At 39.4% G+C, this 14,781-nt stretch overlaps 1 protein-coding gene across 1 annotated transcript; it reads left to right on the top strand.

The window, feature by feature from the left end:
* The first annotated feature begins 1,005 nt into the window (after window positions 1-1,005).
* LOC127656856 (protein YIPF4-like) lies at window positions 1,006-14,513 on the top strand. The gene is made up of 6 exons (XM_052145375.1): window positions 1,006-1,226; window positions 1,448-1,601; window positions 10,196-10,367; window positions 10,563-10,640; window positions 10,731-10,844; window positions 13,523-14,513. Exons 1-6 carry the CDS (start codon window positions 1,169-1,171, stop codon window positions 13,658-13,660), a joined length of 714 nt encoding a protein of 237 aa, XP_052001335.1. The 5' UTR covers window positions 1,006-1,168; the 3' UTR covers window positions 13,661-14,513.
* The last annotated feature ends 268 nt before the right edge of the window (window positions 14,514-14,781 follow it).

Here is a 14,781-nt window from a genome sequence, read left to right as displayed (position 1 = left end):
CGTCATACCTAAAAAACACTTTGTCGCATAAGATTTTGTTTAGCGCAAAATAAATTTGCCCTGAAGCCGTTTCCATTCAGAAATGTGTGTTTATCGCTAATTCGCCTCCCAGATGTCCATAGGCCTATTTATTCCCGAGGTTTTGGTAAAATGGGGAGATTATTGAGAAAATTCATTGAAATTAGACAGCTTTACTGTCATTTTAATTTCACAAATAAAACCAATCAGAAGAGGAGGAATTGCAATCAAAAAGGACCAGTTGCACTTCTGATGGGCATCTAATCCTTCATCTAAACAAAAGCATCGCCCAACACAACAGCATTAGGCTATATCCCGCATAATCCTCCATCAACTTTAAACGACCAATTTAAAAGTGGTGGTGGCGTAGTGGGCTAAAGCATATAACTCGCAGGTTGTCCAATAATCGCAGGGTTAGCGGTTCGATTCCTAGCCCACATGCCGAAGACGAAGTGTCCTTGGGCAAGACACTTAACCCCAAGCGCTGCTGTCATTTGTGTGTGTGTGGGAGAAAGAGAATGAGAATGAGGCACTGTGTAAGGTTAATAAAGGCACTATACAAGTGCAGACCATTTACCACAAAAGTAGAGACAAGATGCTGTAGATACCCAATATGTGTTTGACACCCATTCAGTGTTCTAGATCTCAGATTATATTATTTTCTAACCGTGATAGATAGATAGATAGATAGATAGATAGATAGATAGATAGATAGATAGATAGAAATGTACAGACACAATACACGCAGATATGTACACACAGACATGTACTTCAATGGTGACGCAAATAGCTGAAGAAGAACTAGGTTGAAGAAGAACTAGGTTATAGGTGAGAACAGATTTAATGGGATCATATGTGTAATCCTATTCTTGCTTAAATGGTCGCTGCTGGTGCTTTATTTGTGTGTGACGTCGATTCTCCGTTCTTGCGCTGGGTGGAGCGCGAGCCTGCCCGTTTTGATCCACTCCAGGATTTGACGTGTCGTCTGTTTTTTTGCACTTCCTGCTTCCTCCATGACTGTTTAGAAGCAGCTGTCCCGTCTGAAAGCTGATCGATAGGAATCGTTAAACGTGGCAATGGTGTGAAGGTACGCGATCGGTGGCGTGGTGTGTGATTCTGAGTGAAGTCTGAGCTGTGATCACTGTCAGCCATGCAGTTCTCTCCCACTAACGGAGATTTTACCTTCGTCTCATCGACAGAAGCTGAAGGTACAATAGTTCAAGGCCCGAAAGCAGCCAAACATCTCTGATCTGACATATTAATCTGATTGATGTTAAAAGGCTATTGGTTGGCATTGGAGGTTATTTAGTGTTTGTATGATGGACGCATGCAGTATGTTTTAGTATGGCGTATGAATAACATGGGAGTTGTTGTATAAAGTCAAAAGGGATGCTTTGGTCAAGCATCTAAAACAAATTATTTTCCTCAGAGCTCAGCGGTACCATAGATGCTCCAGATATCACACTGAATATGGGCCCTGATTCCACCAAGGATTCCCATGCCACCGCCTTCCTGAGGCAGAGGGGTTATGGTTGGTTGCTGGAGGTGGAAGAAGATGATTCAGAGGACTCTAAACCACTCCTGTAAGTGTCTCTGCCTCAGCTAAATATTTTCACAAATATTACAAGTCTTTCAGCTACTTATGAGTATAAAGTGCTCTCAGTTCCATTTAAAGGGGATAGTTTACCCCAAAATGAAATTTCTCTCATAATTTACTTCGGGCTGCAACTAATGATTATTTTGATAATGGATTAATCGAAACATTATTTAACTATTCCGTGATTATTGCAATGATTAATCATTAGCTCAGACTATTCAACTTGTGCCTGACTTAAAAGGTTGTATTAAATGTGCTTACAAACAACAAAAAATGACATTGACTGAAATAAAGGCAAAAAATATGTTTATTAAGTTTCATTTAGCAAAGAAATTCACTGCAAATAATCCTAATGTTATTAAGCATGCACCGATACCACATTTTCTCTTCCTATCCGATTCCGATATCAGAAATCTTAGTATTGCCCGATCCGATACCAGTGTTGTTTTTTGCATAATCAGTTTAGAATATCTTTACATTATTGTGTGGAAATAATTGGGAGTACTCTTTGATAGGTAAAGAAACGCAAACCTCTAACTATACATTATTTCAATATAAATGTATTGTTTATTAAGAAACGCTTTATTATTAACTCGTATACTGGATAATGTAGCAGCAAAATTATCAGAAATTCCAGTATGTCATCAGTAGAAATGCATTTTTGTATTTTTATTTATTTATTTTTCCAAACAATTTTCAACTTGTATCTGGACTAAAAGATTCAGATCTCAATATAGTTGTAAGAAAACAGCTCACTTTTCATTCACACAGTTATTTTTTTGGAACCCATTCAACTTAAATATTATTATCATTTGTAAACAAATAATATATTATAATGGTAATATATCTCAGTCGTACACCTTTAACTTTTAAACCCTCACGCTTTTATTTTTACATTCTAAACTCTCCAAGCGGTCCTGTGTGTGTCTTTTTGTAGGCATGTTCACAGTAGTTTAATCCACTTCTTATTCAAATTCTGGTAAAATGCACCTCCAGTGCCATTTTAAATGCATATTATAAGTGAACCGAACTATTGAGCATCTACATCTGAGATGTCGCTCAAATATTGCGCAACGCGTGAAGGCTAACAATAGCTGCGAGTGTGTGTGTGTGTGTGTGTGTGTGTGTGTGTGTGTGTGTGTGTGTGTGTGTGTGTGTGTAAACAGAGCAGCGGATTTCCAAAAGTGTCCAATACCTCCCACATGTAGGACAAACCCAAAACAATGTAGGACAAACCCAAAACCACATGAGACTACACCGACTAAATAACATGCCTATATAAAGTGCACGTGCAAGAAGTACGGGACAGTACAATAAATGACTAACAATGAACAGGACAATTGCACAGTAAGAGACAGTGCAGCGCCGACCAGTACACAGTAGTGCAAAAGATGACAGTTTCTAAAAATGCCAAATGTAAACATAACATACTATGAGATAGTGTTCTATGCACATAGCAGTTATTGAGGTAGCAGCCAGGTATAAAGTGACAGTAATTAAAGTGTGTGTGCGTGTGTGTGTCAGACCAGTCTCTGAGTATTGAGGAGTCTGATGGCTTGGGGGAAGAAGCTGTTACACAGTCTGGCCGTGAGGGCCCGAATGCTTCGGTACCTCTTGCCAGACGGCAGGAGGGTAAAGAGTTTGTGTGAGGGGTGTGTGGGGTCGTCCACAATGCTGGTTGCTTTGCAGATGCAGTGTTTTTTGTAAATGTCTTTGATGGAGGGAAGAGAGACCCCGATGATCTTCTCAGCTGTCTTCACTATCCTCTGCAGGGCTTTGTGGTCCGAAACCAAACCAGGCAGTGATGCAGCTGCTCAGGATGCTCTCAATAGTCCCTCTATAGAATGTAGTGAGGATGGGGGTTGGGAGATGTGCTTTCCTCAGCCTTCGAAGAAAGTAGAGATGCTGCTGGGCTTTCTTGGTAATAGAGCTGGTGTTGAGGGACCAGGTGAGGTTCTCCGCCAGGTGAACACCAAGGAATTTGGTGCTCTTGACGATCTCCACAGAGGAGCTGTCGATGTTCAGCGGAGAGAGGTCACTCTGTGCTCTCCTAAAGTCAACAAACATCTCTTTTGTTTTGTCCACATTCAGAGACGGGTTGTTGGCTCTACACCAGTCCGTTAGCCACTGCACCTAATCTCTGTATGCTGACTCGTCGTTCTTGCTGATCAGACCCACCACGGTCGTGTCATCGGCGAACTTAATGATGTGGTTCGAGCTGTGCATTGCTGCACAGTCGTGAGTCAGCAGAGTGAACAGCAGTGGGCTGAGCACACAGCCCTGGGGGGCCTCAGTGCTCAGTGTGGTGGTGGTGGTGGTGGTGGAGATGCTGTTCCTGATCTGGACTGACTGAGGTCTCCCAGTCAGGAAGTCCAGGATCTAGTTGCAGATGGAGGTGTCCAGGCCCAGCAGGTTCAGCTTTCCAATCAGGTGCTGGGGAATGATTGTGTTGAATGCTGAGCTGAAGTCTGTGAACAGCATTCGAACATATGAGTCCTTTTTATCTAGGTGGGTGAGGGCCAGATGGAGGGTGGTGGCGATGGCATCGTCTGTTGAACGGTTTGGACGATACGCAAACTGCAGTGGGTCTAGTGAGGGGGGGCAGCTGGGTCTTAATGTGCCTCATAACGAGCCTCTCGAAGCACTTCATGATGATGGGTGTGAGTGCTACGGGACGGTATTCGTTGAGGCAGGACACTGAAGACTTCTTTGGCATGGGGACGATGGTGGTGGCCTTGAAGCACGTTGGAACGATGGCGCTACTCAGAGAGATGTTGAAGATGTCGGTAAGAACATCTGCCAGCTGGTCTGCACATCTTCTGAGCACTCTGCCAGGAATGTTGTCTGGTCTGAGTGGTGGTGGTGTAGTGGTCTAAGCACATAACTGGTAATCTGGTAATCAGAAGGACACTGGTTCAAACCCCACAGCCACCACCATTGTGTCCTTGAGCAAGGCTTAACTCCAGGTGGTTCCGGGGGGATTGTCCCTGTAATAAGTGCTCTGTAAGTCGCTTTGGATAAAAGCGTCTGCCAAATGCATAAATGTAAATGTAATGGTCCAGCAGCCTTCCGTGGGTTGACTCTTCGTAGAGTTTTCCTCACATCAGCCGTGGTAAGACAGAGCACCTGGTCGTTGGGAGGAGGGGTGGTCTTCCTCGCCACCACGTCGTTCTGCACTTCAAACCGATCGTAGAAGTCGTTCAGCACATCTGGAAGGGAGGCATCTTTATCACAGGCAACTGATGTTGTCCTGTAGTTGGTGATGGCCTGGATGCCCTGCCACATTCGCTGCAAGTCACTGCTGTCCTGGAAGTGACTGTGGATTCTCTGGGCGTGTGCGCGCTTTGCCTCTCTGATGGCCCGGGATAGTTTGGCCCTCGCTGTTCTTAGGGCTGCCTTGTCACCTGCTCTGAAGGCGGAGTCCCCATCCAAACATGATATAGGATTACAACACATGTTTCTGTTAGTAGTAGTCACTTAAAATAGATTTTCTAAATGTTTCCTCATTGACCCAAGTTAAAAGTAATTTCTGCACCACTGCTAACGTAACTTTACACTATGCGTCATCTTATTTTGTTATTTGGCCATTTTATATTTTCTGTTTACTTTAACGGCCTTATATGTGTGAGAAAATGGCGTTAACATGTGTTACGGTCTGTAAATCGTTTCAATTATATTCCTTGCCCCACTGAGATTTAAATCAGATTGCAATAGTTTTATTTATTCCTGTTAGAAAACGAATGTTACTTTAAGATGAGTGGGATGGAGAGAGGAGGAGAGGTGGAATGTGGTGGGAGGGGAGGGAAAGAAGGAGGGGGAGAGAGATTGTGTGTATGTGGTAAATTGTCTGTGTATTACTGATAAAGAATGCACAAGTTTTAGTTATTCCTGTTAGAAAAACATTTGTTACTCAAATTGCACAAATTTTACTGTAAAATGTTTTTATGTTGGACTGCTAAACTCGAGGTTGCACAATGTTTTGATTTTCCTCCTGAAAGTTACTTGAATTTTACATTTTGTTTTATTTTGCTGTTGGATTGCTAAATGTAGATTGCACTTTCATTTTACTCAAATTGAACAAGTTCTTACTTAAAATCACTGCAAAATAAAATTTAAGTAATCTACATTTAGCAATCCAACAACAAAATAAATGAAACAAAATGTAAAATTCAAGTCACTTTCAGGAGGAATATCAAAACATTGTGCAAAGTCAAGTTTAGCAGTCCAACATATAATCTCTCCAAAATCTCTGCAGAATAATGCCCTACAGTGCGCACTTTGTTTCTTGTACATTTGTTTGTGTTTAAGAGAAGATAATTGATTAAAATATTGAAATATTAATGAGATGAGTTTTTAATATTTATTTTGGGTTAATTAATTGTTATATTAATCAAGAAATAATAATGAAAAAATCTGCAAATTAGTCGTTAGATTAATCGACTAATCGAAAAAATTATCGTTAGATTAATCGATAAAAAAAATAATCGTTAGGTGCAGCCCTAAATTGCTTACACATTTCTCGCCATGGAAATAGCCATAGCAGCTGGCATGGCGTTAAAAACAAACAAACATAGCAGCGCCATTCACTGACATGCTGGAGCTGCGAATGCATTTTATATATTTACTTATTAAATACAGCCTTTTGTGATTCACAGAGCTATCACACATCTTCAAATGGCTTTGAATAAAATGCAGAAGTCATACAAACTGCTTTAATTGTGTTTTTATGGTTCTTTTGTGTAATTTTTTTGAGCTTGACTGTAACGAACATGACTAACACGCAGTATCAGATTTGGATCGGGCTTGTCGGAGCAATGTCTAAAAGCTTCTGTATCAGAGCCTATACCGATCCAGGTATCGGTGCATCCCTAATTGTTATCAAGTGTTTTTGTCTTGGTTTCCATTTTAAAATTGTCTAAAAATCCTTTAAAACAAGACAAATTTTCTTTAGAAGCAACATATAAGATATTTAGACTTGCTTTAATAGAATGTCTAAAAGTGTATTTTGTATAGAAGTGTATTTTTTAACTTGGTTATACTTCTGCAAGTACAGTAAAGACCAAATATGCTTATATTCAAGATCTATTCTCTAAAAGCAAGTCTAAATATCTTATATGCCGCTTCTCATGTGAATGCATCTCTTTTTTTTAATAAGATTTTTAGATATTTTAAAATAATTGTATTTTTAATATTATATTCAACATTCTCAGATAACAATTTTTTCTTCTGCAGAATAGTTGCTAAAGAAAATGTATGTTGTTTTAAAGGAGTTTTAGATATTTATAGTGGAAAATAAGTCAAAAGAAAAACACATCAAAAATGTAATTTGGTAGTGTATAGTGGGTGAAGACTACCCTCTCTCACCTTTTTGTTCACTTCTATCCATCTTTAACTATCAAAAAAGCAAACTCTCTCTTATCAATAAAGCTGCATATTGCCAATTTTCTTCACGATAAGAAATGCTTAGTGACATATATTATGATTCGATAAATTGCGAGCCATCACGTTATAATCTAGCTGCAGCAAGCGTGCACACTCGAGGGATGAGCGTCTCCGTGCCAGATTGTGCCTCAGGCGGTGCAGTTTCAATCTCTCCCCCTTAGATCGGGACACTTCGCAACTCATAGAAGAGGCAATGACCACACAGAGAAGTGCCAGTTTTAGAGTTTGTTGTTATTTACATGATCGGCTTCCATATTATTTGAACTTTAATAAAGCTATAACGCATTAAATATAACTGCATTTAAGATGTACAGCGGGGTTTCCTTTTCCTTCCCCCTCCCCCGCTGGTCTCTGTTCACATTATATTTTTTGGGTCCGAACCGCGGTACAAATATGATATCAATGTGAGTACAAGTGGCAGCAGTTTACTACTGTAACTAAGCAACAACTCAAGAAGACACAGCTTCGCTGTGTTATTAAAGTATTAATCTCTTTGGATTTACCACCAAAGCTTTACATGCACAAAACAACAATTATGTTTGTCTGCCACGGATGCTTTGAATGTGCAATGTTGTGAAGAATATTAGCATTTGTTTGCCATGAGCCAGAGGAATGCATTGCAAGATTGAAGAATGTGAGCTGCTCTCTGAAGTGGATTTATTTGAACACAAGCTGTTATGAGAAATTGAGCCTGCAAAGAATCGAATTATCAGGGTTCACTGGTACGATTGGGTTCATATTAGCAGCGAACCGCACCGGAGTTCACATGAACCGTACACCAGACCACCTTCTCAAGTGGACTCTGGTGCGGTTTGCGGATGCACACCTGGAAAATAGCGTCCACACCGCCCAAACGAACCGAACTTTGACATCATTCAAACTAGGGATGCACCGATCCGATACCTGGATCGCATCGGCTCCGATACTGAAGCTTTTAGACAGATCGGGTATCGGTCCGACGAGCCCGATTCAAATCCGATATTGTGTGTTAGTCATGTTTGTTACTGTCAAGCTCAAAAAATGACTAAAGAACCATTAAAACACAATTAAAGCAGTTTATATGACTGGATTTTATTCAAAGCCACTTGAATACGTGCGATAGATCTGCGAATCACAAAAGGCTGTGTTTTTAATAATTAAATATATAAAATGAACGCGCAGCTCCAGCGCATCAGTGAATGTCACTGCTCCGTTTACACACACACTCGCGGCTATTTTTAGCCTTCAGATGGTGCGCAATATTTGTGCGCTACTCACGAACAACATCTCAGATGTAGCTGCTCATTAGTTCGGTTCACTTATAATATGCATTTAGAATGGCAACGGAGGTGCATTTCACCAGAATTTGTATGAGCAAATTAAACTACTGTAAACTTGCCTACAAACAGACACACTTACAGGACTTCCTGGAGAGTTCATAATGTCAAAATAAAAGTCTGAGGGTTTAAAGTTAAAGGTGCACAATTGAGATATATTACTATTATAATATATTGTTTGTTTACAAATTATAATAATATTTAAGTTGAATGGGTTCCAAAAAAATAACTGTGTGAATGAAAAATTCGCTGATTTCTTAAAACTAAATTGAGCAAAAAAAGAGATCTGAATCCTATAAAGTCCAGATACAAGTTGAAAATCTTTTGCAAAAAAAAAAAAAAAAAAAACTGCTGCTTTTCTACTGATGACATACTGGAATTTCTGTTAATTTTGCTGCTACATTATCCAGCATACAAGTTAACAATTACGTTTTCAAATACATTTATATTGAAATATTGTGTAGTTAGAGGTTTGTGTTTATTTACATATTAAAGAGTACTCCCAATTATTTCCACACAATAATGTAAAGATATTCTAAACTGACTATTCAAAAAAAACAACACTGGTCGACTACTGAGATTTCTGATATCGGAAGAGAAAAAGTGGTATCGGTGCATCCTTAATTTGAACTTGGGTGCACACCAAAAGTGCTAGTGTGAAAGCACCCTTATACCACAACAAGAGTGTGTTATTTATTTAGTATTTTTGCATTATTATTCCCTCATACTTTGCGATCTACATCACCTGAAGTTGTTTGGAAAGTTTAGAGTGAGTCTGGACTGTGAGCTGTGTAATTCTTCCTCTCCTCAGTCAGGCATGAGCTGCAGTGCTGCTCTTGCGTGTCATAATTTTTTTTATTTTCAACATTGTCGATAACGTTGTTTAATCGCTTAAACCATAAATGTACTCATCCTCATGTCATCCCAGATGTGAGTGATGTTCTTTCTTCTGCTGAACACAAAGATTTTTTTTAAATATTTCAGCTCTGGAGGTCCATACAATGCAAGTGAATGGTGATCAGGCCTTTTGAAGCTCCAAAAATCAGATAAAGTCAACAACGGTAATCCATCAGACTAGAGTTGTTTATTGTCTTCAGAAGCATTTCACATTGTTTTGGGTGAGAACATACTAAAACATAACTCCTTTTTCAATATACATCTTGGCAGCAGTCACTTTGGCAATCATGATTTTAAAATGGATTACTCCTCCTATAGCGCCCTCTAGCATTCCGTCCATGCATAAAGCTCTAAGTGTAATTGAACTTGAAATCATGATCATGCCTTTAGACTTAAATGGCAAGATGTATAGTGAAAAGAGTTATACATTTTGGTCTGTCAGAATATAAGTGTTATATATTTCAGATCGCTTCAGAAGACATTGATTAAACCACTGGAGTTGTATGTTTATTCAGACTTTATCTTCTTTTTGGAGCTTCAAATGCCTGAACACCAGTCACTTTTATTGGACCTAAAGAGCTAAGATATTATTCTAAAAATCGTTGTTTGTGTTTAGCAGAAGAAAGTAAGTCACGCTCCTTTGAAATGGTATGAGGGTGAGTAAATGATGAGTGTATTTTCATTTTGGGGTGAACTGTTCCTTTAACACATTGACCATGTTTAAATGTAGCTGTTCCTTAGACTTCAGCATAGAAAATGTAAAAAAGTTGGCAGATTCCATCTGGACTTGCTCATATGTGATGATTTCTGATGCCTGATGTCACATTTGCTTTCAGAGATGCTGGTTGTAGTTAATGGGTTTTACCACGTTGCAGAGGAGCTTCAATTAATTCTCTAAAATTTCAAAACCTTGATTGTTGTGCAGGGAGGAGTTGGACATTGATGTGAAGGACATCTACTACAAGATTAGGTGTGTGTTGATGCCCATGCCCTCACTGGGATTTAACAGACAGGTGGTGAGGGACAACCCTGACTTCTGGGGCCCACTGGCTGTTGTCCTGCTTTTTTCCATGATCTCCATCTATGGACAGTTCAGGGTAAGGAAATGAGCTATATCTTGTTTCTTGTTGATTGTGAAATTTTTATGTATACAATATCCAAAGGCATTTGTTAATTATTTGATCATTACGGATTACTTTAATAGTCTGTTTATAAACTATTACAATCTAGAGTAACTTTGCCAAACATGGATGATTTGTATGTATCTCAAGTGTCCTGTATTGATTTATCAGGTTGTTTCCTGGATTATTACGATTTGGATATTTGGATCTTTGACGATTTTCCTCCTCGCAAGAGTCCTGGGTGGAGAGGTATTTATACTTTACACTTAACGTGTCAGACAACAATTGTGTTTTGTGAGCTGAAAGTGATGCATCTGGTCAACTCATGGTTTTTACTAGGTGTCTTATGGACAAGTCCTTGGAGTGATTGGATATTCTTTGCTTCCACTCATTGTAATAGCTCCACTTCTCCTGGTCATTGGGGGCTTTGAAGTCGTCTCTACACTTATAAAGGTGAGAATATGTTGAAAAACAAGGAAAGTATACAGTGCCTTGCAAAAGTATTCTGACCACTGGCCAATTATCTCATATTACTGAATTACAAATGGCACACTGAAATTTCATTCTGTTTGATATTTTATTTTAAAACGCTGGAACTCAAAATCAATTACTGTTATGTGACATTGGATTTATGTTGGGGAAATATAAAAAAAAAAATGAAATATTTTGCTTGCCTAAGTATTCAACCCCTGCCAGGTTAAATCCATTGTTGAAGGATCATTGGCTAGCCTGTGAATCTGAAGGAAAATGAAGACCAAAGAGCATTCCACATAAGTTCAAATGTTTGAATATCCCAGTGAGCACAGTTGGATCAATAATCAGGAAGTGGAAGCTGCACCACACCACCCAGGCACTGCCAAGAAAAGGAGACTTGTGAGAGAAGCTGTAGAGAGGCCAACAATCACTTTGAAGGAGCTACATAGTTCAGTGGCTGGGAGTGGAGTAATGGTGCACCAGTCAACCATATAAAGAGCACTGCATAATGCTGGGCTGTATGGGAGGATGGCAAGAATGAAGCTTTTACTCAAAGTACCATCTGAAAGCATGTCTGGAATTTGCCAGAAAGCACGTGAGTGACCCAACTGCAATGTGGGAGAAGGTTTTGCGGTCAAATAAGACCAAGATGGCCAAAAATCAAAGCACTATGTGTGGCGCAAACCTAACAATTCTTATGCTTCAAGACACACCATCCCTACAGTGAAGTATGATGTTGGCAGCATCATGCTGTGGGGATGCTTATCAGCAGGGACTGGGAATTTTGTTAGTATTATAGGAAGAATGGATGGAGCAAAATATAGGGAAATATTGCAAGAGAACCGGCTTCAGTCCGCTAAAAAACTGAAGCTTGGGAGGAAATTCACCTTTCAGCATGACAATGATCCAAAGCGCAAGGCCAATGCAACACTGGAGTGGCTCAAGGATAAATGTCTTACAGTGGCCCAGTCAAAGTCCTGATTTCAATCCTATTGAGAATCTGTGGCACTATTTGAAAATTGCAGTCCACAAGCATCACACAACCAACCTGAACAACCTGGAGCAAATCTGCAGAGAAGAAAGGGCCAAAATCACTTGGTGTGCAAAGCTGGTACATATGTACCCCCAAAAGTCTTAATGCAGTTAATGCAGCAAAAGCTGGCTCGACTAAATATTAATGTGTGGGGGTTGAACACTTATGCAAGCAAGATATTTCAGTTTTTTATTTTTCATAAAAATATTTCCCAACAAAAAAAACAATGTCACCTTACAATAATTGATTTTGAATTCCAATGTTTTAAAATATATACAGTGAGTACAACCCACACATTTTTGTAAATATTTGATTATATTTTTTCATATGACAACATTGAAGAAATGACACTTTGCTACAATGAAAGTAGTGAGTGTACAGCTTTTATAACAGTGTAAATTTGCTCTCCCCTCAAAATAACTCAACACACAGCCATTAATGTCTAAACCGCTGGCAACAAAAGTGAGTACACCCCTAAGTGAAAATGTCCGAATTGGGCCCAATTAGCCATTTTCTCTCCCCGGTGTCATGTGACTCTTTAGTGTTACTAGGTCTCAGGTGTGAATGGGGAGCAGGTGTGTTCAGTTTGGTGTCATCGCTCTCACACTCCCTCATACTGGTCGCTGGAAGTTCAACATGGCACCTCATGGCAAAGAACTCTGAAAAAATAATTGTTGCTCTACATAAAGATGGCCTAGGCTATAAGAAGATTGCCAAGACCCTGACACTGAGCTGCAGCACGGTGGCCAAGACCATACAGTGGTTTAACAGGACAGGTTACACTCAGAACAGGCCTCGCCATGGTCGACCAAAGAAGTTGAGTGCACGTGCTCAGCGTCATATCTAGAGGTACAGAGGTCTTTGGGAAATAGACGTATGAGTGCTGCCAGCATTGCTGCAGAGGTTGAAGGGGTGGGGGGTTAGCCTGTCAGTGCTTAGACCATACACCGCACACTGCTTCAAATTGGTCTGCATGGCTGTCGTCCCAGAAGGAAGCCTCTTCTAAAGATGATGCCCGAGAAAGCCTGCAAACAGTTTGCTGAGAACAAGCAGACTAAGGACATGGATTACTGGAAGCATGTCCTGTGGTCTGATGAGACCAAGATAAACTTATTTGGTTCAGATGGTGTCAAGCGTGTGTGGTGGAAACCAGGTGAGGAGTACAAAGACAAGTGTGTCTTGCCTACCGTCAAGCATGGTGGTGGGAGTGTCATGGTCTGGGGCTGCTTGAGTGCTGCTGGCACTGGGGAGCTACAGTTCATTGAGGGAACAATGAATGCCAAGATGTACTGTGACATACTGAAGCAGAGCACGATCCCCTCCCTTTGGAGACTGGGCCGCAGAGTAGTATTCCAGCATGATAACGACCCCAAACTCACCTTCAAGACGACCACTGCCTTGCTAAAGAAGCTGAGGGTGAAGGTGATGGACTGGTTTACTACTTTATATTGTAGCAAAGTGTCATTTCTTCAGTTTTGTTACATGAAAAGATATAATCAAATATTTACAAAAATGTGTGTGTGTGTGTGTGTGTGTGTGTGTGTGTGTGTGTGTATGTATGTATGTATGTATGTAAAATGAAAATACGGTTATCACATTCATTCTACTTTTTTTTTTTTTTAAGCTTTTTGGAGTCTTCTGGGCTGCATATAGTGCTGCATCCTTACTCGTGGGTGATGAATTCAAAACAAAGAAACCCCTCCTCATATATCCCATCTTACTTTTGTACATCTACTTCCTGTCCCTGTATACTGGAGTCTGATATGACCACAGGATTTGATTGGATCACTGCTTGGACATTGACAAAGAACACTGTGGAGCGGTACCCAGCAGGGCAATTCCATGAAGACCAACAAGGAGTTTGTAGGGTTTTTTTTATTTTCTACCCTGTTTATAGTCCTATATGCTTTTGGGATTGAGGTTTACAGACAGTATATTTAACTGCCTCCATTTATTTTGTGCACAATAAAAAGCTACATCTTGTACTGTGGAAACCCTGCTTTGAGAGATTTCTCTGCCACAGAAATCTAAAGCCCTTGTTTTACATGAAATTTAGAAACTCCAAAAGGAAAATAAAAATGAGAACAAGCAAGGTGTTTTTTTTTCAACTTTTAAATTGTTAGACTCTTGTAGGCTTGACGGTTATGTAACAGACATTTTCTTTGTGTCACCAAATCTAATGGTGCAAACATTTATAACCAGCTGAAGGTATTCAGTACTCTTGACCCAGTGCTTTTTCTAACCGTTCACAAAATCATTCATCTTATCAGTTCTAATTTTTAATTTATGAAATCCATTTGGAAAAGAGAGAGAAAAAAAAAAATATATATATATATATATATATATATTAGGCAGTACAATTTGCATTTAAAACGTCTGCTAAGTATGGGTGCCTTGAATTTGTTGTTTTATATGTCTGTGGTGTATTTTATTTATGTACAAGTAGCCAAAAAGGAAAGGAATTGTTATTTGTAGAACATGCAATTCAAAACAACTTTATACCTGCTGATGTGTACACAGCAGAAAAATGTTAGTTTAGCTCTAATTGAGTCTGGAAATTGTAATAATATTCATACATCCTAAATCAAATTAAAAGCTATTGACTCTGTAATTAATTTGTTTTGTGTGTTCATCCGTTGACTCTAATCTATAATTCATACAATATTGTCAATGTAGTACTCATTGTAACATTTGGTTAATTTTTGCAACGGCAGATGCTTTTACCATAAGTAAAATAACTGAACAGTCAGTCCCTGGGGAAACCTACTTTAAATTAAGGACACAATGGTGATGAAACAGTTTTCATCAGAAGGTAAAAGAAATGTAATGTTATGAGATAATCTTGGCATAAATTGCTAAATTTCTCTTTAAGAATTAATTAAG

Source organism: Xyrauchen texanus, chromosome 16 (genome assembly GCF_025860055.1).
Source record: "Xyrauchen texanus isolate HMW12.3.18 chromosome 16, RBS_HiC_50CHRs, whole genome shotgun sequence".
NCBI classification, from domain to species: Eukaryota; Metazoa; Chordata; class Actinopteri; order Cypriniformes; family Catostomidae; genus Xyrauchen; species Xyrauchen texanus.
Note: the sequence above shows the minus strand (reverse complement) of the source record. Positions and strands in the feature narration are given on the sequence as shown.

What these genes read in the sequence shown, in the direction of transcription:
- LOC127656856 (XM_052145375.1), top strand. Translation starts at nt 1,169, where the DNA reads ATGCAGTTCTCTCCCACTAACGGAGATTTTACCTTCGTCTCATCGACA. An exon ending in CCATCTATGGACAGTTCAGG is followed by an intron (nt 10,368 to 10,562) that starts GTAAGGAAATGA and finishes TTGATTTATCAG; the next exon opens with GTTGTTTCCTGGATTATTAC. An exon ending in CAAGAGTCCTGGGTGGAGAG is followed by an intron (nt 10,641 to 10,730) that starts GTATTTATACTT and finishes GGTTTTTACTAG; the next exon opens with GTGTCTTATGGACAAGTCCT.